The 27,036-nt window shown below is 47.2% G+C and overlaps 1 protein-coding gene across 2 annotated transcripts in view; it reads left to right on the forward strand.

The window, feature by feature from the left end:
- Positions 1-27,036, forward strand: part of LOC144773527 (solute carrier organic anion transporter family member 2B1-like) — a 477,218-nt gene that overhangs the window by 226,928 nt on the left and 223,254 nt on the right. For both annotated transcript variants that reach the window (XM_078658588.1, XM_078658589.1), the window contains exon 7: positions 11,553-11,683. In XM_078658588.1, coding sequence (XP_078514714.1) covers positions 11,553-11,683 — 131 coding nt within the window. The remainder of the gene's footprint in view (positions 1-11,552; positions 11,684-27,036) is intronic.

The following is a 27,036-nucleotide window of genomic DNA, read 5'->3' on the forward strand; positions in this document are numbered from 1 at the left end:
TTCACTGTTGTGGGCAGGACTAGTGCTCATGACAGGAAACGGCCAAAAATGCAGCTGACTGGGTGGCGTGGCTACGCAGCATAGCGCAATGGCTGCACTGTAAAGGAGCTCCGGAGTAACTGATCTCCTCCTGTATACCCGCTACCAAAATCCGCACCCTGAGGCGGGTTCCAACTATCAGAGGGTACACACACCCAGACGATCCAAGTCCCGAGCCTGAGAGAAGCAGGGGGTTTGGGATACAGCAGCTGCCGGTATGGGCCTTCTCAGGAGCAGAGCCGGAGGGGCTGTGGTGCCGGGACGTGCAACGGACAGCGCCAAATGTGACCCCCGGTGCTTGGGCCTGCACCGGAGTTGGTCAAGCCGCCTCAACAAGGGATCCCCAAGACTCGGAGCAATGCCTCTCCGGGGACAACAAGAGTCATAGGAATCACCGCCAGCACCAGATTACAGATCACGGAGGTGAGGCCTATCGAGTGGTGATGCACCAGTATAAAGGTGCTGGGAGAGGCTAGCCGCCAAACAGCTGGGGCCCTGGGACTAACAAGAGGCCAGAAGCGCCGCCCCAGTTAGGGGACGGTTGCTGAAACCACTGGGGCTACATACTTACAGTGGAGAGACTGAGGGAATTCCAGTCGGCCCGAGATGAGACCTGTGAGGCTGACAAATTGAGGTTCCGCCCTGACTCCGGCTGGCAGGGGTGGAGCGCCGCCTGCACCTGATTCTTTCCGGGGATGAGACAGGCCCCTTGATCACTAGTGGAAGGGGAGACACACAAGTGGGGATGCCTGGAGAGACGATTACCTTGGCATTAGGATGGGGGAAGCGCTCCATTCCCGCCATCCAGTAACCACTGGCAGAGATACAGCGGAGGTGCACCGGCTGCACCGCTGGCGCCACACGCCCAGGTGAGACCCAGAGGTGACAGGGGTCCATCAGTACGCACTCCTACATCAGCCCGACGGCGCGAGAAGGCAGACCCCATCCCAGCGCCAAACCGGTCAACAATTCACCGGTGTCCAGGTTAGAACGATCCGAGATGTCGGGTGGAAGGGCCCGAAAGTCACCCTGCAAAACAAACTGGATCGCTACACACTCCCTAAGGCGGTGCCTCAAGACCAGCAGCTCAAAGACAAATCAATGGGGGGAGCGGAGGGGACAACCCCAGAATTAATTTTAAAAGACGTTATCGAGGTGATAACCGGAGTCAGAACGTCACTAGTGCAAAAGATGGACTCAATCTCTACGGAAGTGAGCAGACCTTACAAAACTTAGAGAAAAAGTTAAACAAACAGAGATCACAATGCCAAGCCTCGTCGAAGATACCTCACACCTACAAAGTAAAATTTGTGACTTACACACCTTTTGGAAATTTGCTGAAAGTAAGCTGGACGATTATGAAGGATGCACCAGGCGCAATAACATCGGCATCCTAGGGGTCCCGGAAAAGGCGGAAGGACTGGCCAAGGATCTATTTGTCAAGGACCTCATCCTGAATCACCTGCAATGCAAAGGCTTGTCAAAGTTCTTTTTCATCTAAAGGGCCCTCAGAGTCCTTAGAGGGTGGCCGACACCTGGTGCACCCTCCCCATCCAATACTGGCCAGACTGCTCAATTTTTGTTACAGGGACGCCATATTACACAATGCCAGGGGAGTTCCTCCGTTTCGCTACAAAAACGCAGAGATTGCCTTCTTCCCTGACTTCACACAAGCGGTTCAGAAACAGCGGTGATCCTTTATGGCCATCAAACAGCAGCTCAGAGACAAGGAAGTGAAATATGCAATGCTGTTCCCGGCTCTGCTCCGGATAGAAGCTGATGGTAAAGCCTGGTTCTTTGACTCTGCGAAGGCGGCTTCTGAGTGGCTTGAGGGGTGGAGAGTGGCCAGTGAACAAAATTCTCACTAAGATGCTTGACAGGCAGAGCTTAAGCACAAAACACAGAATAGCTCGTCGGAGCTATGGAACCATCTCCCCGGCAAACTTTGGGGCCGATTAGGATGGCGGTTTTTCCTCATCCTCCGGGCCGGCGGAAGTGTCCGCCGGCCTGGAGGATGCGGAAAAACCGCGGCGGAGACTCCAAAGACCCACCGCCAAATTAGGATGGCTGGTGGGTCTGATAATCTGTCCGCCGCTTTTCCGCCGCGGTCGGAAGGCGACCGCGGCGGAAAAGCACTAACATGTCTGGTGGTGTCTATCAGACACCGCCAGGCATATTAGGATGTCTGAAAATATATGCTTTTCCGCGGCGGCTTTACCGCCGTGGAAAAGCATACGGACCTTCACTTCGGGGGCCCGTTGCGGGCCCCCTGGGTGAAGGTGGGGTGGGGGGTGCACATGGGGGGTACCTATGGTACCCCCCTGCATTTGCGCGCACAATGCAGCAGGCACCGCGCGGTGCCTGCCGCTTTGTGCACGCAAATGCTGTGCATGGATTTTTTACATTGTGGCGGGTGCAGCTTGAAGCTGCACCCGCCGCAATGTTAGAGATAGAGGATGTGACCGCCACCCTGGCGGTCACATCCTAATTTGATCGGAGGGAACGCCGCAGCCCATGCGGACGTTCCCTCCTCCTCAGGGGTTGCGGACGGACTCAAGTCCGTCCGCGATCCTAATCGACCCCTTTGTCTTTATCAAGGACGGCAATAGGTACTTCAACTCAGAACATTTCGAACTGATGGACTGTCTTGAACTTCCTCTGCCTGAGATCCTGAGACTGAGCCCCTATCAGGGAAATACACTGCAAGAGAAGTATGAGGGGGGGATCGGGGGATGGAGCACCACACACCCTACTTTTCTACTTTTAGTTCGCCAGTTGGGCAACAGGCACTCTGCATTTCCTTTTTAATACATGGGCAGTTATGAGCCCAGAGTGCAGGGGAGCTGGGAGGGGGGCAACAGAGTTGGGGGATTTGAGTTTGTGTCTGTTTATGTTGAATTGGAATGTGTATCATGTTTCACTAGAGAGGAATACACGGGCACAACAGGTTCTAATGGGCACACATTGGGAAAAGAGCATTAAGATACTGAGTTGGAATGTCAATTGCTTTGGGGACAAGGTCAAATGCTGTGTTGTGCTACAATACATTAAGAGGAAGGCCACAGATGTGATCCTGCTTCAAGAGACACACTTAGTGGGCAATTCATGTAAGGCATTGAACAGGTGGGGTTACAGTTTAGTGGCCCATTCAGGATTCACCATTGGATCTAGGGGAGTGGGCATAATGCTGAGAAACTCCTTCCTCTTTAACAAACACTCTACCTGGTAGGGTGAATGGGGTTGGTACATAGCGATCACAGGACTATGGGAGGGCAACCCGCTTATGCTCTTGGCCATTTATGTCCCACCTGGTTAACAGAAAAACACCTTGAAAGACTTGGGCTCCATACTACTTTCGTTCCCACAGGGGCTCCTAATAGTGGGAGGGGACTTCAATTCTGTAGTCTCCTGCACCTTAGATAGGCACCCACCCTGAGAACTCGGGCCCTAGAACCAATGGCTCCCAGACTTTCTGGAGGCCTTGGGTCTAGAAGGCACTTGGAGAGCATTTCACCCAGACCACATCCAGCGCACCTTTCATTCAGGGCCCACAACAGTTTTTCCCATCTGGAACTATCTCCTAGTCCCCGCCTCTCAAATTATACTCGTACAAGAAGTCAGACACTTGACCCATGGTATCTCCGACCACTCCCCGATATGGGTTCAAATAGTCGTGGGACAAAAGAGAGTGGTGTAAATCGCCCCCATTAACCCATGGCATCTCTGTTTTAAAATTAAGGAGCTAGTTAAGATTGAACACGAAGTGCTTCAGATGGAGGAGGACCTTGGGGAGGGCGTCATGCCTGAAAAATTACACACCCTGAAACTAAAGAGGGACGAGTATAAAGGAATAGCTACTAACGGGGCCAAAGCCATGGGCATGGAACAAGAAGGCAGGATATATGATCTGGGAAACTGATTGCATGGCTAGATAAGAAAAAGCTGGCAAGTCGGCTGGTGCAGGAGTTGAGGGATGAGACGGGACGGACCATCACTGACCCCCAGGAAATAGTTGACAAATTTGCCGCTCACTATAGCCCAGTCTATCGCACAAGAACACTACATACTGATCACGACTCCAACTACTACTGCAAGACATAACATTTACTATCCTGCAGGCAGACAACCAGAGCCTATTAGAGAGTGACTTTACGGACGACAAGATAGCACAAGCGATCAGGAGCCTACACTTGGGTAAGGCCCAAGGTCCAAACGGTTTACCTATTGAGCTCTACAAACTGCGGCCTGACAAACTAGCCCCATACTTGCGTGCAGTGTTCGAAGAGAGCAGAAGGGTGGGGAAACTTCCCCTGGACCAGAGAATAGCAACACTGGTCACTATCCATAAGGAAGGCAAGCTTAAACATGATTGTGCATCCTATAGACCTACCTCCCTGCTAAATGCAAAACCTAGAATCCAAGCAAAACTCCTCGCGAACCGGCTCATTAAAGTAATAAGCGGGCTGGTACAACCAAACCAGTCTGACTTTATGCCCCACCGCAATACAGCACTGAATCTACGCAGGGTACATGGTGTGATAGGAAGGTGGGACACAATCCAGGAGGCGGCAGTCATAGTCTCACTGGACGCCACTATATCATTTGATACCATTGAATGGCCATATTTGTGCACAGTACTAATAAAGATGGGGTTTTGTCCCAGCTTCATTCAATAGGAAATACTCCTTTACACTAGCCCAGGTGGTGGTGAATAATAAAAAATCTGAAGTGTTCGCCCTGGGCCGGGGGAGCCGACAGGGGTGTCTGCTGTCCCCCCTCCTCTTTGCTCTGGCCTTAGAGCCCCTCGCGGCCTGGATCTGTACGACTCCAGTGATATGTGGGCTGTGATGGTCGGCTACGTGGGCGGATCGTATCTCCCTGTATGCGGACGACATCCTGTTGTTCCTTGCCTCTCCCAAAATGTCACTTAATTGTGTGCTAGACATTTTTGCAACCTTCGGCAGGTACTCTGGGTACTCCATAAACTGGAGTAAATCTCTCATATTTGTCCGTAAGGGCCATAAAAAGCTGTCCAATACCGATCACCACAGTAGGCTTTAAATATCTGGGTATTTTTGTTACACAAGATCATAACCTACGATTCGAGCTGGCGCACTTAAAACGCCATCGCTATCAACAGAGGGTGTTCCCTCATTTGCATGCATAGGGACGTATCCTATCTAAATGAGGGAATTCCTTTGACTGCACACATGCCATATTACAGACGTGGGCGCAGAGTCAAAGTAGCCCCTAGGAGGCGCACTGCCAGTGCACCATTTAAAAGGTGGTGCACTGTCCGTGCGCCTCCTGACAGCGGCCCTCTGCAGGGGGGTAAAAGAGGTCCTATGGACCCCCAGACATCCCCTTGCAATCCGGTGCAGTCACTGACTGCACCCACCTGCAAGGGGATCTCTAATCCCCTTTTAAAGTGCAGATGGGTGCCATCAACACTGTGAAAACACAGAGCGGCTGCTCCGTGTTTTCACATGAATGCGCTGCCCCATGCCAGCACGAGTTCACAGCTGCCCTGGGGACAGTGCATACACCATAATGGGGTGCATTATCACTGTTTGAGCCTGACGCACATACTGAAAGGCGCGCCGGGGCGCAAACAGTGATAATGTGTAATACAGCCTCTGGTCTCACCCCCGAAAGTCAGCTGGGGGAGAATTGAGCGCACGCAGGTGTGTAACGGAGTTCACCTACAACTTGACAACTCCAATCTTATTGTTCTCCATTCCAGCAGGTGACGGCATCTGGGAGACTAGACAGGCATCTGTTGGCCCATGCAGATAAGAGCAAGGGAAGTGGTGCTGGTGGACATTTGCTGTCATTCCCCAAGAAGGCGGTTCTCCTCTCATCCGCATGGCCACCTCACACTGTTCAATCCCCTACTCCAGGTGGAGGCCGGGGCCCGGGTTGACGAGAGCGGCAGAGACATTCCCGTTCCTCTCCCAGAAGCCAACAGGGTTTGGCCCATGCATTTGGTACCAGCTCATGTTTGCCTTAATGGTGCAGAGCATGGATTCACTTGTTATTTTCTCTGGGGTGGAACGGGGAGAGCAGGGCAGTGGTGCTGGCGGCTATCTACGTACATGTAGGCAGGGTGGGCCATGGAGGGTCCCCCTCACATCTGCATGGCTGCCTCACCCTCTTTGACCCCCGCTTGGGCTAAACGCCGGAGTACAGAAGGACGGAAGTGGCAGAGACATCCCTGTTCCTCCTCCATGAGCTAACAGGATGTACTTGGAAGGTAGCACTGTAGCACTGGTAATGGCATGGAAGGCACCCAGCAGGATTTGTGCCAACTGGTCCAGGGAGTCTTCTCTAAATCTAACTCTGGCTACTGCATGGTCCTTACTGAAAATCATGACAGCATGGTCGCAGGTTTCCTTCCTTGAACTGCCCAAGGGTGGAGGCTCGATGGGGGGCTTGTGTTTTTCTTCTGGAATTTACTCAATAAATCGATCCCTATGCCGTGGAGCTCTCGACAGGAGCTTCCTATCAGTCGGCCGCCAGGGTTTCATGGATGAGCAGACAATTGCGTGGTTCTTATCCATGTGGTATCATTCTCAGCCTGATGTACTTAGAAAATAACTTCACGGTTATATCCCTCTGTGTACACTGTTATGGCTACCAGGAGTGTGCGGAGATGCTTGCAAAAATCAGAGCCAACGGCTCCTCTCAAAATCCAGTATGTTCTAATGCCCACCTGGGGCATTAGAACTACTGGAGCTTGGTAACAATGAATCCAGGATAATGTCCAATATTTGAGGTATCCTAACAAGAGATTCACTCATACTGGGACAGGGGCAGGAGAGATAAGCAACAGCTGGATCTGACTAGAGTTGTGTAATCATGTTGTTCAAAGCTGACAGTTTTGTATCAATTCCCACTATGTGGGTTGCCAAAGCACTTAGAATATCCACCAGCATATCAAGTTTGTCAGAGTGATCAAATGAAGATGCGGAAATTGCCTCCAAGTTGTTGAGTAAAGCTCTCCAAATGTTAGCACTTGCGTTTGGTGAGAATTTCTCTTCAGTCTTGCTACTGAGGGATTTGTTTTAAGAATTACATTCATCCTATAGAGGCATTAAGATGGAGTGGCATTAAGAGCCTATTTCACATGTCTCGAGGTGCTCATTTAAGGGGGTGTAGCTTGTCTCACCCATGACTGGGCTGGTAGTCAAGGCTTTATTAGACAAAAAGTTTAGCTTGTTTGACATAATGGGTAGAAGGGATCAAATGACATGTGATTGTAAAACTGCCTGTGGTATTATTCCAATCTGTTAATTGATCAAACGGGCTTCGCATAATTGGATAAGTCACCTGATATACCATAAGGAGGTCAGTGGTGTTATTATTGAGATTAGTCAAAAAGTTTGATAATTTGCTCTCTTTGGTATCTCCCACATTCTCAGTCTCTGCTTCCAATAGAAAAGAGTGTGATTGGTCAAATGCAGTCTCCAAAAATGATAATTTGCCCTCCTGGTGGTCTGCGGATGATGCATGAACCTGGGCAGAGATAGTCAGTGTTGTACAGTGTGTACCAGGAGTGCCAGGAAGGATGATGCCTAATTCACCCATCAGGGGTGCAAGACGGTCGCCAGCTGACTTTAAGTAATCCGTAATCTTAGAGTGCTTATGTGGAAGAGGGATAAAGATAGATATTGAGGCGGATTGAAAACAGAAGAAGGCCCTGATAGTATCAAAGTTTCACCTACAAAGGGGCATATTAACAAGGAACAGGGAAAATTAACGCTAAGGGCGCTGGATTATATCGCCTGGTTATCGCGTTATTAACAACGCTAACCACCTAGGCGATAAAAAATCCAGCGATAGCAGCATTTTGGGAGGTTATCGCTGGTAATGCAGGGATAAAACTACAAGGAGAGGGGGAACCTTGTTGATAGCCCATGGTGGATTTAGCCATGTAATCCACCTCCCATTGGATTACATGGCGAAATCTGTAAATTAGCAGACGTAAAAAAGCAGCGTTAACCGTGGTTAGCGCTGCTATTTTGTCTCTAACAGGGTTAGCGTGAAGCTTGATCATAGGAGAAATGTCGCTTAGCAACATTTCTCCTATTATTTTGCACTGGAACGCCCACTTTGCATCTCATTAGTGATGCAAAGGGAAGCGTAGTGAAAAAGGGTGCTAACATGCGATTTTGCATGTTAGCACCCTGTTTTTGATAGGGCGATATTTGTATCTCTGCTTCTTTGGCTTTTAAGCCAAAAAAGCAGAGATAAAGCCCTTGTTAATATGCTCCTAAATCGTTAGTGAAGGTGGATGTATCTTTCTATCTTCCCTTCTGCCACCCCCCTTCTTGTTAATATGATGACCTGCCCCCCCGAATTCCTCTGGAACTCATCATAAAACAAAGTGAAAGCCAAAGTCAGAGAATTTACATTGAAATAGACAACACCGCCCTAAGCTGTGTTATGCACAGTGTCACGCAGGTCAATCTGACCTGATGCCAGCCACCCACGCACGTCTAGGGAGCTGTAGTCTAGGCCCTCTCAACAGGCAGTCTCCAACCAGACAAGAACCACACTAAAACCTTACTGGGACCCAAGCCAAAACCCTGGGGAAACTGCACAAATGTCCTACTGTGACTACAGGCATGGTAGAGGGCAAATGTTTCCAGCAGTCTTTCAATTTCATTCCAGCCAACAGCGCCGCCTCACCTCCCCTATATTCCAGCTTAGCCCAAAAAGATCAAGGGCGGCACGAGCTCACTGCACAGGGTTGTAGGCAAGATGAGGCTCTTTCCAGGGGTCAAAGAAAACAATGTCAAGTATATCTCATCAATTATTGCATCTTGTTTTCCTTTGACCTTGAGTCTGCTGTTCCAGGATTAGAGATGAGGTATTGGACACCACAAACCCAGTCGCTAGCCAAACCTAAATCTAAACGGGCTGCCTCTGCAGGTTCAGGGCATTTCAAGTTCTACTATGATGGGGGGGCAATGCCATATGCCCCAGCCTCTCCCTGGCTGCTATTGTGGCTGCTGAAAGCGTCTCTTCCTGTGCCCTTCTTGCACCTTAGTTACTGGTTCACCAGTTCCATGCAGCTGCAGCCCCAAAACCAGGCCCAAGGACCAGGATCACCTCATTTGAATCATCATTGTCACCCCTGAGGTTGCCAGCTGGTATTACAGGATCTTGCAGGGCTTCTTATTCACACACTCAGGTTGCTCAGGTGCTCAGGGCAAATGCAGCTGTGAAGTATATCTCTGTCTCCACCTTCAATATCTATGGCTGGTCTCTGTGGCCCCCCGGGGTCGGGTACTGCAAGCTGGATCTTTGGCCTTAACTGGGTCTTTTCTTAAAACCGTGCAGTATAACACAGGCTGTTTGAGCTGTTTGAGCTGCTCTACCATCAACCAGAATAATGTGTAGCTGCGGCAGAACCGGGTGGAACAAAGGGTGGGGGGACAGGGCTGCCATACCAGGTGAGACCAGGAATGTGAAGCACATTGCAGTCTTTTCTACCTCTCCCCCCTTGTTCAATCCTGTGTGATCAGAGCAGCCTCATTGCAGCCCTGCAGTGGCTCTGTGTCAGCCGCCTCAGCTCTGACAGCCCTGTGCTGCGGCCGCTACTTCCTTCTTCCTCCTTGCTTTCTCACATCACCGACTAGCTGGCTGTGAGTGTCACCCTAGCACGACCCTACCTGCCATCAAGCCTCAAGCGCTGTTCTTATTTCATGAGAATCCTTTTTAAGTAGAATACGTCCCATCCCTTCAACTTACACTGCCATAGATGCTTTGAAAAAGTAATATTTGGTGACCTCCAACACACTGTTTCGTTTTTTTAGGGGTACAGGTATGGGGATGGGGCTGCCCATTCTGGGCAGCCCCATCCCTCTATTTTTATTTTAAAATAAATCCCTGGTGCCTAGTGCTCTTTCTGCCCCCTGGAGGGAGGGCAAGGGCAATTGCCTCAATCTGCCCCCCTGGGGGGGTCAGAATGACTACATTATAAGTAAATTTCCATGGGGAGCACAAGCCCTTGCCCAAGGAGCAGCTCGATCATCCCTTGTGGCTATTGGGTGAACCCCTGCTTGGGGATCCTACTCTTGTGGCAATCCCCCAGCATGAAACCACTGGGCAGAGGTACGTTTGGAAAGGGGAGACTCTCCGCTTTCCAAACACACCTCTCCCTTTAGAATCAGTGTTGGAAGGGCTGAGATAGCTCCTGAGCACTGATTCAGTGAAAGAAATACAATACCATCGGATCATTTTACTTTCTCGTTTACTGCAATGAAGCCAGTGCGCCCTGCGCGCTGATCGTCATCGGAGTAAAAAAACAAAAACGACCAGACTGCTTGGGTAGCTCTTCAAAAAACAACTGATACAAAAAAAAATGAATTCCTCTGGTGCTGAGCACCAGAGGGGGCTTTCAGTCCTTCCATAGTGTAAGCCAATAGCCAACACACTCCCAGTAGTGCAGATAGGTATCAGCCAATTTCCGAAACCCTCCCTCTCAAGGTTAAGAGTGTGCAATCTGAACCCACAATATTGATGGTATAGAATATTGAGAACAAAATATCCTAAAAGAAATGTTGACAGTATGTCTAGATTTTCTATACCTAACTCTAGATATACCTATGCATTACATTTATCTTCAAGGTACATAGATGTTGAGTCAGGAACAGTAAATCTATACTTTCCTAAATGCACTTACCTTTTGCTATTTCCTTGATATTCAGTTCTCTATATTCTCGCACCACAATGTGGTTGGTGTTTTTATTCAGAAGTACAACCTTCATTAAGGGTTGTGATTTGATTGCACACCCTTTTAGGGCACTTTCACTTTCTCCAAGTAATTTTTTGGGAAACCACTCAGCATATATCTATCATTCTCTGATCTATTGTAGCCAGCTGCTCAAAAATGTTGCAGCCATCATGCAGCACATAATACCATGCACATACCTTGCGCCTGCACAGTCATTAGAAAGGCTAACCTGTTAGAGTTGTACATTACAGCTCATTTCCTCATAATTTCCAATTTCTCTGACACTGGCGTCCAACATGTGGTCAGGAGGGCCTGATCGGTACTAGATTTTCAGGATGACCTTTGAGTATGTAAAATAGTTCCATTAGGTGTCATTGTGTGTGAGTCTTTTTTATCTAAATGTCATGAAAATCTGGTATGGAAATGGCCCTCTATGACTAGAGTCAGAAACCCCTGTTCTGAGTTTAAAAGAGCTGACCTTTGAAGAGCCCTACACTTCATTCTGAAGGAAGTTCTCAGGTGCTGGGCCAGTCTCCTGGGTCTCTCTCTCCTGTGCGCTCGAATCAGGTACCATTTTCTCCCAATTGAAGATGCTATTGTAAGTATACATATCCCTTTTCTGAACTTTTTCTCATGTTCATAGTGTTAACAACATTGTCCTTGTAGTCGGTGCAGTGGGCTGGATGGAAAAGTAACGGTAATCGATCGGTTTTGCAGCTTCACCTGTACAATATATGAATTAAATACATGTGTTGTTTCATTTTTTTGGTAGCTGACATTGTTCTCACTCCAAAGGATCCTCGATGGGTGGGTGCCTGGTGGATGGGCTTTCTTGTGGCCGGCACTGTGGTGGGGCTTACGGCTCTTCCCATCTTCTTCTTTCCAAAAGAAATGCAAAAAGAGGTAAGAACTTGGATATTTGTGCAAGTGCAGTAGCGCCACTGAGCCCATTTACTATTTTAGCCCTTTATCTCCTGGCACTGCACTTTGGGTTCATGTACTTGGTCCTCCGATGGATCTTGAATTGTGCTGACAGGGTTCAAATATAGGGTACCCAATCCAGTTAACCAATGAGGAAGAGAAATTGGGTAACTGACCTACAAACTCGTAATTAGATTCATATATATGATTCCCAAACTAAGCTATGCAAATACAGTATTGTCACAGCTAGACCAAATCTCCTGAAGAAATTCAGTCGAACCTCAAGTTTCAGGGTGACACCTCCTGGGTCACCTCATCTAGTCTGACCCTCAGTCCATTGGTCAGTTCGTAACGGGTCATTGCCATGCAGCATGAAGAAGACACATATTATAGCAAAAAGGTGGTGATCATCCCCTAAGCTGTCGAACCATCTAGTACGTATAGCTTCCAAACAATGATCTTTTTGCAGAAGCACATGAAGAGAGTTCAAGAGGTCAATTTTTCCGGGCACATGTTCCCAAAGTAACACAATTGTTACAAACAGTCCTAGTATGCGAATGGGAACTCTTTCTCTGAGCCAAAGTGTCTCTTCGTGTTGCAAGTTTGCGAAGCTTTTTCATGAGAACAGCATCAAACAAAGTGAGGAAAATGCCGGCCTAAATTGAATTTGGTTCATGAAATACAGAATATAAAATAATGGAATTATGCATTTCATTCAGAATCCTTTGGGTCCTATATATTTTATGTCAACTTTTTTGCTTTCGTTTTGTTGTAAATAACATGTGTAACTATGACATATTATTGCATTTTCAAAGTACCATCGTGTAAAATTATTTCACAACTTTAATTATTAATATTGTTTCTAATAATTTGCACTAGTACATGTACGGAGATTTTTCCCTAAATGTTTCATAGTTCAAACAGGAATCTTTTCAATATTACACGTAAATATCTCTAGCCCATATTAGATTTTGTTTGTACTTCACACACATCCTTACTTTGATAAGAATGGTTAACAATCTTATAACACCTAAATGCGCCACAGTTGTCTTTTGATTGATACACATTGGATAAGCAAGTGAAACAAGTTAACCTATGATCCCATATTACTTAATGTATTTGCTTCCATCTACTCTACAATTAATCTGAATGCTCTTATGATGCAGTAACTATGGGCCAGATTATGATTGTCAGGCGGAAAGCTATCAGACAGCTAGTCGATGTTTTTCCGCCCATAATCAATGGTTTCTCTCCGACCGCCATATTACAATGCTGGTGGTCAGAGGGAAACCCGCAGGGGGTATTCCGCTCAGTGTCTGACTGGCTCACAGAGCCCGTCAGGGTGGCCGGTAGAAAGGTAATCCCATAATAATAGCGGAGCCATCCTTGGCTCGTCGTCGGGATTAATTTACGATGTCGCTTTCAACTTGCTCTTTAATGGCGGTCCGCCTTTCATTAATAGGTAGGTTGAAAGTTCATTTAGGGGCCCCTAACATGGCCATGTTTCCCCCTGGCCCCTCTCTATGGGGCCTGGGGGGCCCCTAAACATCCTTGTACTGTGTGGCAGGCACCTCATGGTGTAGGGATGTTTGAAAATATCCAGTTTACAATTGTAGCTTGTGCTGTGGCCCTTTTCTGCCTACCGCACAAGCTGCAATTGTAAAATGGATGTGTGAATCCAAATACAGCTGGTTGAACCTACGACCTACGGTCAGGCGGTTCCATTCCGCAACAGTGGCGGTCGGACGCTTGTCTGACCGACATAGTAATTAGGCCCCAAGTCTTTTCATGAATTATTTCTAACGATTCTTCAACATATATTTAGCATAGTTGGGGCACGTTTATCATTTTTCTCCCAGATGTCTCATGATCGGTCTTATGCGTCAATTAAAGGGATTCAGCAGTGTATCTGCTTCTTCACAAGCGATGGACTTAACGTTTACCTTATGTGCCTAAAGCGTAGCCTACATGTTAAACGTGTAACATAAAGGATTGGGACAGCAAACGTGATTGCAGCCAAAATATTTCTGATTTGTGACAAATAGCTCATTTTTGTATTTCTTGTAATCGCACTAGAAAATTCGTGTTTTAAAGTTCTTTAAAAGTTGTTTTTCTTGAGATGTTACTTAGTCGAACAGAGAACCAAAAGCAGCCCTGTCACAAAAATATTCATTTTTCTGTCACTCTGTATTCATTCTTTTTCTCTCTCTCTCTCTCTCTCTCTCTCTCTCTCTCACTCTCACTCTCTCACTCTCTCCCCTTCTCTCTTTCTTCCTCCCTCTCTTTCTTTGCCTTCTGCCATAAACCAAGAGGAGAGTCAATGGAATAAATGATAGGGAGTGGATTTTGGGGCAGCCCCCATCAGCCTGGCTCATTTAGCCACTGCTTGTTTGAAGCATCCATCAGCGTCAGCCCACAACATTCCCCATATGCAACAAACAAACTGTCTGATGAACACATAGACTGTATGCATACATGCTACGTGCCTTGGCATCTGTATGCGCACCTATGTGGTGTGTGTATACATGCTGTTTCAATGTGCCTATGTATTAATTTCAGTTGTTTCTGCATGTTGGACTACATGTTTCCTGAGCGTATGTTCTCGGTACATGCCTGTAATGTTGGTGGTCTGTGCATACACTGTATGAAAGTTAAACCTGTTTGCTTTGCCAGGGCTTTAACATGCTAAAGTATGCAAACACTGGCATGTACAAATGCTGTTTGCATGGGGTAGGACATTAAAATCAGTTCTATTGGCTTTGGAAGTGCTGGGCTTTTCTTGCAGTGTACATTAGAGAATGCATGTTAGCTCCTCATTCTTTGGCCCTGAGGTGGTGCAGTATACAGTTACATCTGATAGCATCCCATTGATGATCCTAAGGACAATGCCAAGGGGAGTAGGATTGCATAGACAAACACAACAGAGTGTTGACATGTTTTTGCAGGCTGCTGCCACACCCTTCTACAGGTTATTTGGAGTTTGTGGTTGGCCTATATTTATTACCATAAAGACAGAGACACCGTCTCTGATAACATTTCCTAATCCTTTGAGACATTGAGGGGATAGATTTTCTCTCAAAGGTGGTCATGATGACAAAAGGTCTTTATTTATTTGCAAATATGTTTTCGTCATACTGAGTATAACATATAATATTTAGAGAAATACATTCTTTATTAAGTGAACTGATGCATTGTAATGGCAGGAGAAGGGTAACACTTGGTATGTTTCATTTACTCCTCCCTGCAAAGAACCTTGGAGCACCTGATTTTGAGTTCTCTTACTTAGCAGCTTAAGGACAGTGGACCTTTTGGACCAAAGATCTGCTGATTACCTTGTTTGCCATCAGCTATGCCCTTGCCCTGTGATTTCATCGGGAGTCACAGTGTGATGCCGCTCCCTCTATCCTTAAAGTTTTGTTCAACTAAGTTTGACCCATAAGAGTGTGTTTTGTTGGGATTCTTGTGCCGCTTTGCTGAGGGGATGACTCTTAGGATCTGAAACAACATCTCCCTATCTATTAGGATTGCTGCCCCAATCCTGCTTCAGTTTAGGAAATAGCTGAAGGCACACCTCTTAAAGGACAATACATCATGATGCAATAACAGTCCATTTTGCTCTTAAAAACAAGCTACCTGCCCAATCACATGTTGACTGTGATTTGGCCTTGGACTCAATACATCACTCCGTTGCCTTTCAGCTAGATTTGCACTAAATGTATGAGACCTATATATATAACAGCACAGAGGTGCTGCTGATGTGTATGTCAAAATTGGAACCCTATCAGGGGTTGGCTTCACATTGCTGCTGTTAGTACCATAAGAGAGATATTCCCATCTCAACAATTGTTCTTGTTGGTGTGTAACTTTTTGATGCTTTGAGTGGCTACTTAGTTGCTACAGCAAGGAACCGCTCTGTTCTATCAAATGTAAATGCTCATAACTTTAACTTAACTTTATTTTGAAATTTTTGTAAGAGAAATGTAACTTTCTCGTGTCAAAAAAAAAAAAAAAAACTATAAAGCCAAATTTAGAAATTAGATAAAAGGAAATCAGAAAATAAGGACCTCCGGTGCCACATTTCAATAGATGCATGTCTACGCAGAGTGGTATAAGGATATTATGAACCTACCCAAAAGGTAGCAGCGTACTGTACCGTGTTACAGGCAACAATACAGTCAATGAGTGATTGGAGAGTTCACTAGTGCTGGGAGCAGTAGTAGACACTTGGCCGAGTTTAGGCAGTACGACCAGTGCAGTCGCACCTTGCGCTGAGCTCTGGGGCTCAAGGTTTAGAAATAACTTATATGTTTAAAACCACATGCTGTAGAGTTCCTTGTGTGTTCAGCATTTTTCAATCAACAATAAACATGTTAAGATAAGTCTGGTGATGAATGTTCCTGCTGGAGTGAGATCAATTTTGTCTAGTGGAAGTTTTGACTCATTAGAAAGTATTCAGAAGGTTAATTTGCCTGCTGCAAATAATATGTCCCATGCAGATTAAATAACTTTATTTTATATGGATAGCTCAGTGGATTGCTGTTTTGGTCACAGAGATACTTTTGCTACTTGCAGTTCATATGTTACAATTCTAGTACAGCACAGTGACCTATCAACTGTCATTAAAGAGATGCATGGTTTAGGTTAGAACATTGTGTTTTTTTCTAGTCTGTCATTATCCCAAAGTTGCCAAAAAGGGTTTGTTTTAGTGGAAAGACATTCTTATTAGTAAAGCCAACCCAGCCATTGTGGTACATTTTCAATGTGCTTCTCCACATAAAATACAGTTCTATGATATCCTTGTATACATTATTTGCAGTGGGCATATTAACACGCTGTGCTTTATGATGAGCCAAGACTGCTACCAGACACACTTTGATCTGCCCCTAGGCAAAACTCTCTTGAGCAGGAACATTAATAGCCAGAGTTATGTTTACAAAAAACAGGGGTTTTGTATTGTTCGGCCTGGGCTTCACACAGATTTTGGACATTCAGGGGTGGATAAGGTCCCAGCATTGTTTGAGGTGTAGTATCATTATGCTTGGAGTGGAAAATACAGAAATAGACAATCACAGGTGATTTTGGGGCAGTGTTGGTAGTACATTCAATGATGTTCCAAGGATGTCCCAATGCAAGGCTACCTTATTGTGACCAGGTCGCCTTATGACATGACATTGATAGTGATCCCTTAATTTCCACCTTTCCTCTGCTAATGTAGATCTTGAATTGGGCCTAGACTCTATCATATGTATTTTTATAATCCTTGACATTTTCACCTATTTAAAATGTAGTTGATAAAACAACCAAGAGCGCCTCCTGTAGAAAGAAGGTGCATAAAAGTGGTAAGTTAAACACCTGATACTCCAGCTATAGCCAGTGCAAAGAACTTTGTTGCAATGGAACACTAAATTATGTGGTAGGGCTAACTCAGTTATTCAGCAAGAATAGACAGACAAATTATGCATTTTTATGTATGCCCCGCCGCCAGGTCATGGAACGGCCTTTCTCTCCTCCTCCGGACATAACCCTCTGCAGTGGACTTCAGGAAGATATTCAAGAACTGGCTTTTCGACTGAGCCCAGCAACCTAGCGCCTGGATACCCTCCCTGGTGAATAGCAGCACTCTACAATTACTGATTGATTGAATGATTGATTGATTGAGTGACCACATTCTTTGAAAGTATATTTAGGGCTATTATGCCATGTACTACATATTATACAAAGGGATCTCAGGTCAAAAATGTATAAGCATTTACCAGATCAATTACTAACAAACAATGATGTTGTCTTGTATGGAAGCACAAGACTATAATTGTGTTATCACTACCCCCACTAACTCCCAATGTAAAATAGTTTATGTAAAACAAGCAGTGTCACCAGTCAGCAGAAACCAAGCCTACATGCACACTTGGGGGCCGATTCTGATCCTGGATTTTTATTTTCCATACAAATCGGATTTTTATTTTTTTCCATACAAATTGTAAAAGTCCCTTCCAACCCGTGTAGTACGATTCGTACAGGAAAAATACATACAGGTCAGCCCGATCCTTAGCTGTACGACATGGACTTGTAAAAAAGACCATACAATTTGCAAAAAGGCTGTCCAACCCGTCAAGTACGATTCGTACCGGGTTGTCAGCATACGATTTGTATGGAAAATGGTGTGTATACGGGGAATGACTCGTACCGGGCAACGAAGCGAACCCCTATACGCCTCGTACCCTGGTATGACTCGTTCTGGGGGTACGACTTATACTGGGGTATGGGTCGTATAGGTGTATGAGGCGTACAGGGGTCCCCCCACATGCGAGGCGTGTGTATGGTGCGTACCCCAACATCATGCATGTACGCACCGTACGTACGCGATTTTGGGGTACGGTGCGTACATACGTGATTTTGGGGTACGGTGCGTACACAGGCGATTTTGGGGTACGGTGCATGGGGTACGGTGCGTACACAGGCGCTTTCTCAGGTCCTTGCCTGCTGCCGCCATCACCAGCGGCGTGCGTGCTGACTCCGCCCCCTTGGCGGCCACGCCCCCTCCCCCGCCCTACTTAACCCGCTGATTCCTAGCGGCCACCAGCAAACCTTGACCCAGCCTTGAGGCGGAAAGCCGGGGCTGGAGGTACTCTGTTGTTATTTTTAAAAATTGTTAATTTCACTGCACCCTATCTCTTGTGTGGTGTCACTTTTAACTTGCTTTTAAATAACGAAGCACAACTCAGCGCTCGCTCTTACCTTAGCGCTCAGCTGATCCAAAAGCTGCTCGCGCTTTCTCAGGTCCTTGCCTGCTGCCGCCATCACCAGCGGCGTGCGCGCTGACTCCGCCCCCTTGGCGGCCACGCCCCCTCCCCCGCCCTACTTAACCCGCTGATTCCTAGCGGCCACCAGCAAACCTTGACCCAGCCTTGAGGCGGAAAGCCGGGGCTGGAGGTACTCTGTTGTTATTTTTAAAAATTGTTCATTTCACTGCACCCTATCTCTTGTGTGGTGTCACTTTTAACTTGCTTTTAAATAACGAAGCACAACTCAGCGCTCGCTCTTACCTTAGCGCTCAGCTGATCCAAAAGCTGCTCGCGCTTTCTCAGGTCCTTGCCTGCTGCCGCCATCACCAGCGGCGTGCGCGCTGACTCCGCCCCCTTGGAGGCCACGCCCCCTCCCCCGCCCTACAAATGTGCATGCATAGGACGCGCAGCGGACGAGCGCAGCGGGAGCGCCGTTTGCGCGCCGAAGGCACGCCTAAGGCAAGCCCGTCTGCGCCCGTCCGCGCCAAGGCCGCGTCAGGCGCAGGAAACTCTGCCCAACTCACTTCCCGCATCTCCTACCAACCTAGCGATCTTCTTCAACTACGGCCCTCTAGGCATTGTCCATGCATACTTGACCCAACCGCACTTTCAGGCCTTCTCAGTTGCAAACTCTGCCACTGGTCCGCTGAGCTCCACTCTGTCACTCTGCTGTCCCATCAGCCAATTTACCTCAGGCCCCTCCACCCTCCTTCAAAGGTGGCCTGATCAACGCTCGCTCCATGTGCAAGCACAACCAAGACATACACGACCTCATCTTGGAGTCCGACCTCGACTGCCTCATGATAACTGAGACATGGCTTACAGCAGACAGTAACCCTGATATCGCTGTTGCTCTTCCCCTGGGCTACTCCCTCTTTCGGGAAGATAGAGCCAAGGGCCGAGGCGGAGGTGTCGCAATTATCCTTAAAGATTCCTTCCACTGCCACACCTTAGTCTAGAGCCTTTGAAAAAGACTGAAGGACTAGGTTTCTCCATAAAATTGAACGAACACACTTCATTCTCTGGCGGACTTATCTACCGCCCACCTGGCAATGCATCTGAGTTTCTCGACTCTCTGTCCAGCACTATGGTGGCCAGATAATTCTGTTGCCCCCCCCCAGACGGTGTCGTCAGCCAGGAACCTCGGCGTAATCTTCGACTCTGAACTCTCCTTTGACCAGCATGCCAGAACCATCGCAGGCAAATGCTTCGGAACGATCAGATCCCTCAGAAAGTTCTTCGACTTTCTCCCCATTAATGCCAGAAAGACGGTGACAGTCGCACTCATAATCTCGCGACTGGATTACTGCAACGGCATGCTTGCAGGAGTCAAAAAGAGCACCCTCCTTAAATTGCAGAGTGTACTTCACACAGCTGCCCGTCTCGTCCTGGGCTTACCCCGCAGATCCTCCATCTCTGCAGCGCTCCATTCACTTCACTGGCTCCCCCTTCACAAAAGGATTCTCTTTAAAATCCTGATTATAGCCTTCCGCGCCTATAACAAAACAGGCCCCAAATACCTCACCAGGCGTTTTCCCCACTACGCGCCCAGCCGTCACCTTCGTTCAACCGATGACAACCTCATCTTTCTCCCTAAATACAATCTGAAAACGAAGGGTGAGAAGACCCTCAGCTTCCTTGCATCTAAAGCCTGGAACAAACTGCCTAAAACTCTCAGACAACAAACCCAGGAAAAACCCTTTAGAAAGCTTCTAAAAACATGGATTTTTAATCTTCCGGACGATTACTCCAAAGCTTCCATCTAACCCCCTGGACTGGTTCATTTAGGTTTTCTAGCGCCAAGATGCTCCCTCCGGAGCGAACGTTACGCTCTACAAATAACCCTCAAATATCAAATATCAAATATCAGGCGATTTTGGGGTACGGTACATACATACGCGATTTTGGGGCACGGTGCGTACACAGGCGATTTTGGGGTACGGTGCGTACAAAGCGATTTTGGGGTATGGTGCGTACATACGTGATTTTGGGGTACGGTGCGTACATACGCGATTTTGGGGTACGGTGCGTACACAGGCGATTTTGGGGTAGGGTGCGTACATATGCGATTTTGGGGTACGTTGCGTACACAGGCGATTTTGGGGTACGTGCTTGTACGGTGCGTACATGACCAGTACCCCTTCATCGCGTATGTATGCACCGTACCCCACTTTCCGTGTCATCCGTACGCACCGTGCATACGCACCGTACCCCTGTATTCATCGGGTGTACGAGGCGTACATGGGGGGGTCTGTCTCGTACTGTTTTCGGGGCATACAAGGTTTTTCCGGCACTTTTAGGCTCTTCTAAAAAAAGAGCCGTAGGGAGTGCCATTTGTACGAATCGTACTTGCCGGGTTGTAAACTGCTGCCGGGAATACATGAGAACGTCGCGTATAGAGCAATCCGGATCGGAATTGCTTGTATATACGAGTTGTATGGTCTTTTATACAATTTGTATGGAGTGCGTCTATTTGTACGGATCATACTTCCTAGGTTGTAGGGGCCTCCTTACAAGTATGAGTTGTATGGGGAAAACGCTCCATACCACGATTTGTACAGCGTTTTTCCAGGATTCGTTCTACATTGCCCAATTATGTTCGAGCTCTGCAGAACAGCACCAAACATTACCAATGTAAACAGAATATAGACATACAAAAATATCGACACAAAAATATCGACATCAAAAATATCGGAGTTCTATCTACATAAAGGTAAGTACAAAAATATCAGAAAAAAAATATCGTTGTACAAAAATATCGAAGTTAAAAATATCTTTTTTTTAAATGTATTAATAATATTGTACAAATAATTTAAAAATACATATAATTTAACACATTATAAATATAAACATTAAAACATATTTAAAAATAATAACTAATACATATACATTTAAAATAAATTAAAAACTCTACATATAAAATAATATATATACTTACTCCACATATTGCAACATTAGGAAAAGCCTTGCATAGCGTAGGGGTATAAATTCCTATTCCCATCTCCAGAAGGTGCAAAAATAGGGAAAGCGTTGGATAGCATAGGGGTAAAAATTACTATTCCCACTCCAGAGAGTGCAACAGTAGGGAAAGCGTTGGATAGCGAAGGGGTAAAAATTATAATTCCCACTCCAGAGAGTACAACAGTAGGGAAAGCGTTGGATAGCGTAGGGGTAAAAATTACTATTCCCACTCCAAAGGGTGCAACAGTAGGGAAATCGTTGGATAGCGTAGGGGTAAAAATAACTATTCCCACTCAAGAGGGTGCAACAGTAGGGAAAGCGTTGGATAGCGTAGGGGTAAAAATTACTATTCCCACTCCAAAGGGTGCAACAGTAGGGAAAGCGTTGGATAGCGTAGGGGTAAAAATTATTATTCCCACTCCAGAGAGTGCAACAGTAGGGAAAGCGTTGGATAGCGTAAGGGTAAAAAATAATATTCCCACTCCAAAGGGTGCAACAGTAGGGAATACGTTGGATAGCGTAGGGGTAAAAATTAGTATTCCCACTCCAAAGGGTGCAACAATAGGGAAAGCGTTGGATAGCGTAGGGGTAAAATTACTATTCCCACTCCGGAGGGTGCAACAGTAGGGAAAGCGTTGGATAGCGTAGGGGTAAAAATTACTATCCCACTCCAGAGGGTGCAACAGTAGGGACAGCGTTGGATAGCATGGGGGTAAAAATTACTTCCCACCCTGCTCCCCCTTTAACACACAACACACTACACATACAAAAATACACAATTAATATAAATATCAATTAATCAATGAATAACAATTAATATTATTACATTGATGTAATTATAAATTAACTAATTAACACATATTAATTACCAATTAATAATTAATTACCAATTAATAATTAATTAACAAGATATTTACAAGAATAAACAATATTTATTAATACATTATTTATCATTAATACTATGAAATAATTTAAAAATCAAATTACGAATTAATTAACTAATAATGAATTAATAAATACCAATAAATAAATACAATCTCTTTAATTAATTTAATGTAATTATGTCACACCCTATTCCCCTATAAACACACAACCCACTACACATAAATAAATCACATAAAAAATGTAATTGTCATTTAATCACTTAAGAATAATTAATTACCAATTAATTATTAATTAACAATAACAAAAAATAATAAATAATACGACTCGCTCTTCGCTTCTGTGCCGAGTGGTCGCTCCCCTGTGCCTGTGGTATCGTTGTGCAGCGTATTGGAAACTGCTTGTGGAATCTGCTGTGTGCTTTTGACTGCCGCTTTGCCTATTTACTTATTTGCATTTTTAAACTGCCAGCGCAACTCTCTTGCTGTATCTGTTATCGTTGTGCAGCTCATTTTCACGGAAACTGACTATTATATATTGCCTGCTGTTTGCTTTTGACTGGCGCTCTGCTTATTAGCATATTAAAATCGCTAGCGTTTATTCCTTGCTGCATTCGCGTTCTCCCCCAGGCGCTTTGCCGTGCTGACCCCTCCGCCTCCATTTTGTTGTTGTTGTCCTCCTATGTCGCCCGCCCCGCCTCCCAGCTGAGCCGCCCTCCCACTAACTACAAACAGCGCTCCCTTACCTGGAAGCGCTGTGACTCGCTCTTCGCTTCTGTGCCGAGTGGTCGCTCCCCTGTGCCTGTGGTATCGTTGTGCAGCGTATTGGAAACTGCTTGTGGAATCTGCTGTGTGCTTTTGACTGCCGCTTTGCCTATTTACTTATTTGCATTTTTAAACTGCCAGCGCAACTCTCTTGCTGTATCTGTTATCGTTGTGCAGCGCATTTTCACGGAAACTGACTATTATATATTGCCTGCTGTTTGCTTTTGACTGGCGCTCTGCTTATTAGCATATTAAAATCGCTAGCGTTTATTCCTTGCTGCATTCGCGTTCTCCCCCAGGCGCTCTTGCCGTGCTGACCCCTCCGCCTCCATTTTGTTGTTGTTGTCCTCCTACGTCGCCCGCCCCGCCTCCCAGCTGAGCCGCCCTCCCACTAACTACAAACAGCGCTCCCTTACCTGGAAGCGCTGTGACTCGCTCTTCGCTTCTGTGCCGAGTGGTCGCTCCCCTGTGCCTGTGGTATCGTTGTGCAGCGTATTGGAAACTGCTTGTGGAATCTGCTGTGTGCTTTTGACTGCCGCTTTGCCTATTTACTTATTTGCATTTTTAAACTGCCAGCGCAACTCTCTTGCTGTATCTGTTATCGTTGTGCAGCGCATTTTCACGGAAACTGACTATTATATATTGCCTGCTGTTTGCTTTTGACTGGCGCTCTGCTTATTAGCATATTAAAATCGCTAGCGTTTATTCCTTGCTGCATTCGCGTTCTCCCCCAGGCGCTCTTGCCGTGCTGACCCCTCCGCCTCCATTTTGTTGTTGTTGTCCTCCTACGTCGCCCGCCCCGCCTCCCAGCTGAGCCGCCCTCGCCCCTCCCCCTCCACCTTCCATATATGACAGCTGTTCCCGCGCGCAGCGTTCGCGCCCAATCCGCGCCGAAGGTGCGCCAAAGGTAAGCCCGTCTACGCCCGTCCGCGCCTGGACCGCGCCCAGCGCCAGACCCCCTGCCCCTCGCGCTGCCCAGCCCTCCCGCATTACCTACGATGCCTCCACCCTCCTAGCCCTTAACCCCGGTCGCGCCCCCAACTGCGTCCAAGCCGCTCCTGGACACACCCATGGACCTTTCTCCTGCTACTCCTGCAAATTCATCGGCACCATCTACAACTCCACTACGATCACACCTCAGATTCCCGACCCCAACCACCTACAATGCATCCTGCTCAACACCCGCTCGGTCCACAGGCACGCCATTGACCTATGGAATCTACTAGACACCATCTCTCCAGACGTCGCCTTCCTAACAGAAATATGGATGAACGCTTCCTCCGCCCCAGACATCACCATTGCCATCCCTGAAGACTATAAGATCACACGCAAGGACCGTACCGGCCACACAGGAGGAGGAATCGCTATCGTCCATAAAAAATCAATCCACATCTCTACCAGCTCTGACACCAATCTCGCCAACTCTGAACATCTTCACTTCCAGATCCACATCTACCCCAAGACCACACTCAGAGGCACCCTCCTTTACAGACCACCAGGACCCCGCGCAAAATTCAGTGAAGACATCACGGACTTCATCACTCCACACGCGCTCCCCTCCAAAGACTACATCCTTCTGGGAGACCTCAACTTTCACCTTGAAAAGAACAACGACCGCAACACCACCACCCTCTTGGACAACCTCGCCAACCTTGGACTTAAACAACTGGTCACTTCCCCCACCCACATAGCAGGTCATACTCTCGACCCTATCTTCACCTCCAGCAATTACCTCTCCTTCAGCCACACTACGGCTCTCCTCTGGACTGACCACAGCTGCGTTCACTTTACCTATAACAAGCCGAAACCCATCAACCACCCCCAACCGACTCTGCAAAGAAACTGGAACAAAATCACCAGCGACCAGATCTCCTCATCGCTCCTTCTAAACACCCCAGCCCACTCTTCTAACCCAGACCAAGCCGCCACCAACTTCACTCTTTGGTTATCCAACTGCGCCGACATCCTAGCACCACTGAAAAAACGTCAAAGCAAACCTGGCAGCAAGAAGGCCTCATGGTTCAACGATGATCTTAAGAAGTCCAAGAAACTCTGCTGCTCCCTTGAAAAGGCCTGGAAAAAAGACCCAACCACCAGCACCAAGGACGCCTTCAAAAACGCCACCCGCATACACCACCAACTAATCCGAAAGGCCAAGAAAACCGCCTTCAAGGACCGACTAGATAGCAACGCCCACAACAGCAAGGAACTTTTCAACATCGTCAAGGAATTTACCAATCCCTCGGCCAACTCCAACGACATCACCCCCTCCCAAGCTCTCTGCGACTCCCTAGCCTCATTCTTCCACAACAAAATTGCAGACATCCACAACAGCTTCGACAACCAACCCGGCGACCAACCCACCCAACCATATGCGGAACATTCACCCCCCTTGAACACCCTTAACGACTGGAACCCTATCTCCACTGAGGACACCATCCGCCTGATGAACTCCATCCACTCAGGATCCCCCACAGACCCATGCCCTCACCACATCTTCAACAAAGCAGACTCCGTCATAGCACCACACCTCCGAGACGTCATCAACTGCTCCTTCAAATCCGCCACCTTCCCGGAAAGCTGGAAACACGCTGAACTCAGCGCCCTCCTGAAAAAACCCACAGCGGACCCCACCGAACTCAAAAATTACCGCCCCATCTCGCTCCTTCCTTTCCCGGCCAAAGTCATCGAGAAAGCTGTCAACAACCAGCTCGCCGCTTTCCTCGAAGCAAACAAATCCCTCGACTCCTCACAGTCTGGCTTCCGAGCAAAACACAGCACTGAGACCGCCCTCATCGCAGCAACAGACGACATTCGAACTCTGCTAGACAATGGAGACACAGTCGCCCTCATCCTCCTCGACCTCTCCGCAGCCTTCGACACAGTCTGCCACAGCACCCTTTTACAACGCCTCAGAAACATCGGAATTCAAGGAAAAGCACTTGAATGGATCACCTCGTTCCTCACCGGAAGAACCCAGAGAGTCCGACTTCCACCATTCAAGTCCGAGGCCACTGAAGTCATCTGCGGCGTACCACAAGGATCTTCACTCAGTCCCACCCTCTTCAACGTATACATGAGCCCCCTCGCGGCCATCGCCCGCCAACACAACCTCAACATCATCTCCTACGCGGATGACACCCAACTGATCCTTTCACTCACCAATGACCCCAGCACCGCCAAAACTAACCTACACGAAGGCATGAAAGAAGTTGCCGAATGGATGAAACACAGCCGTCTGAAACTGAACTCAGATAAAACAGAAGTCCTCATCTTAGGTACTTCCCCCTCTGCATGGGACGACTCTTGGTGGCCGGAAGCCCTTGGAATTGCACCCATCCCGACAGACCACGCACGGAACCTAGGTGTTATCCTGGATTCTTCACTTTCAATGAACAGACAAGTCAACGCCGTCTCCTCATCCTGCTTCAACATTCTTCGCATGCTCAAAAAAACATTTCGCTGGATCCCCACCGAAACCAGAAAAACAGTCACCCATGCTCTGGTCACGAGCCGATTGGACTACGGAAACACCCTCTACGCAGGTACTACCGCTAAACTCCAAAAAAACTCCAACGAATCCAAAACGCCTCAGCCAGGATCATATTAGACATCCCGCGTAACGAACACATCTCTGGTCACCTGAAAAACCTCCACTGGCTACCCGTCAATAAGAGGATCACTTTCCGACTTCTAACCCACGCACACAAAGCACTCTACGAAATCGGACCAGAATGCCTCAACTCACGACTGTCCTTCTACACCCCCTCCCGCCCACTACGATCCTCCAGCCAAGCCCTCGCCACTGTACCTCGTATCAACAAGACCACCATGGGAGGTAGATCCTTCTTATACCTGGCAGCTAAAACATGGAACTCACTTCCCACTTACCTTCGCCTTACCCAAAACCACCTAGCATTCAGAAAGCAACTTAAAACGTGGATAT

Source organism: Lissotriton helveticus, chromosome 8 (genome assembly GCF_964261635.1).
Source record: "Lissotriton helveticus chromosome 8, aLisHel1.1, whole genome shotgun sequence".
NCBI classification, from domain to species: domain Eukaryota; kingdom Metazoa; phylum Chordata; class Amphibia; order Caudata; family Salamandridae; genus Lissotriton; species Lissotriton helveticus.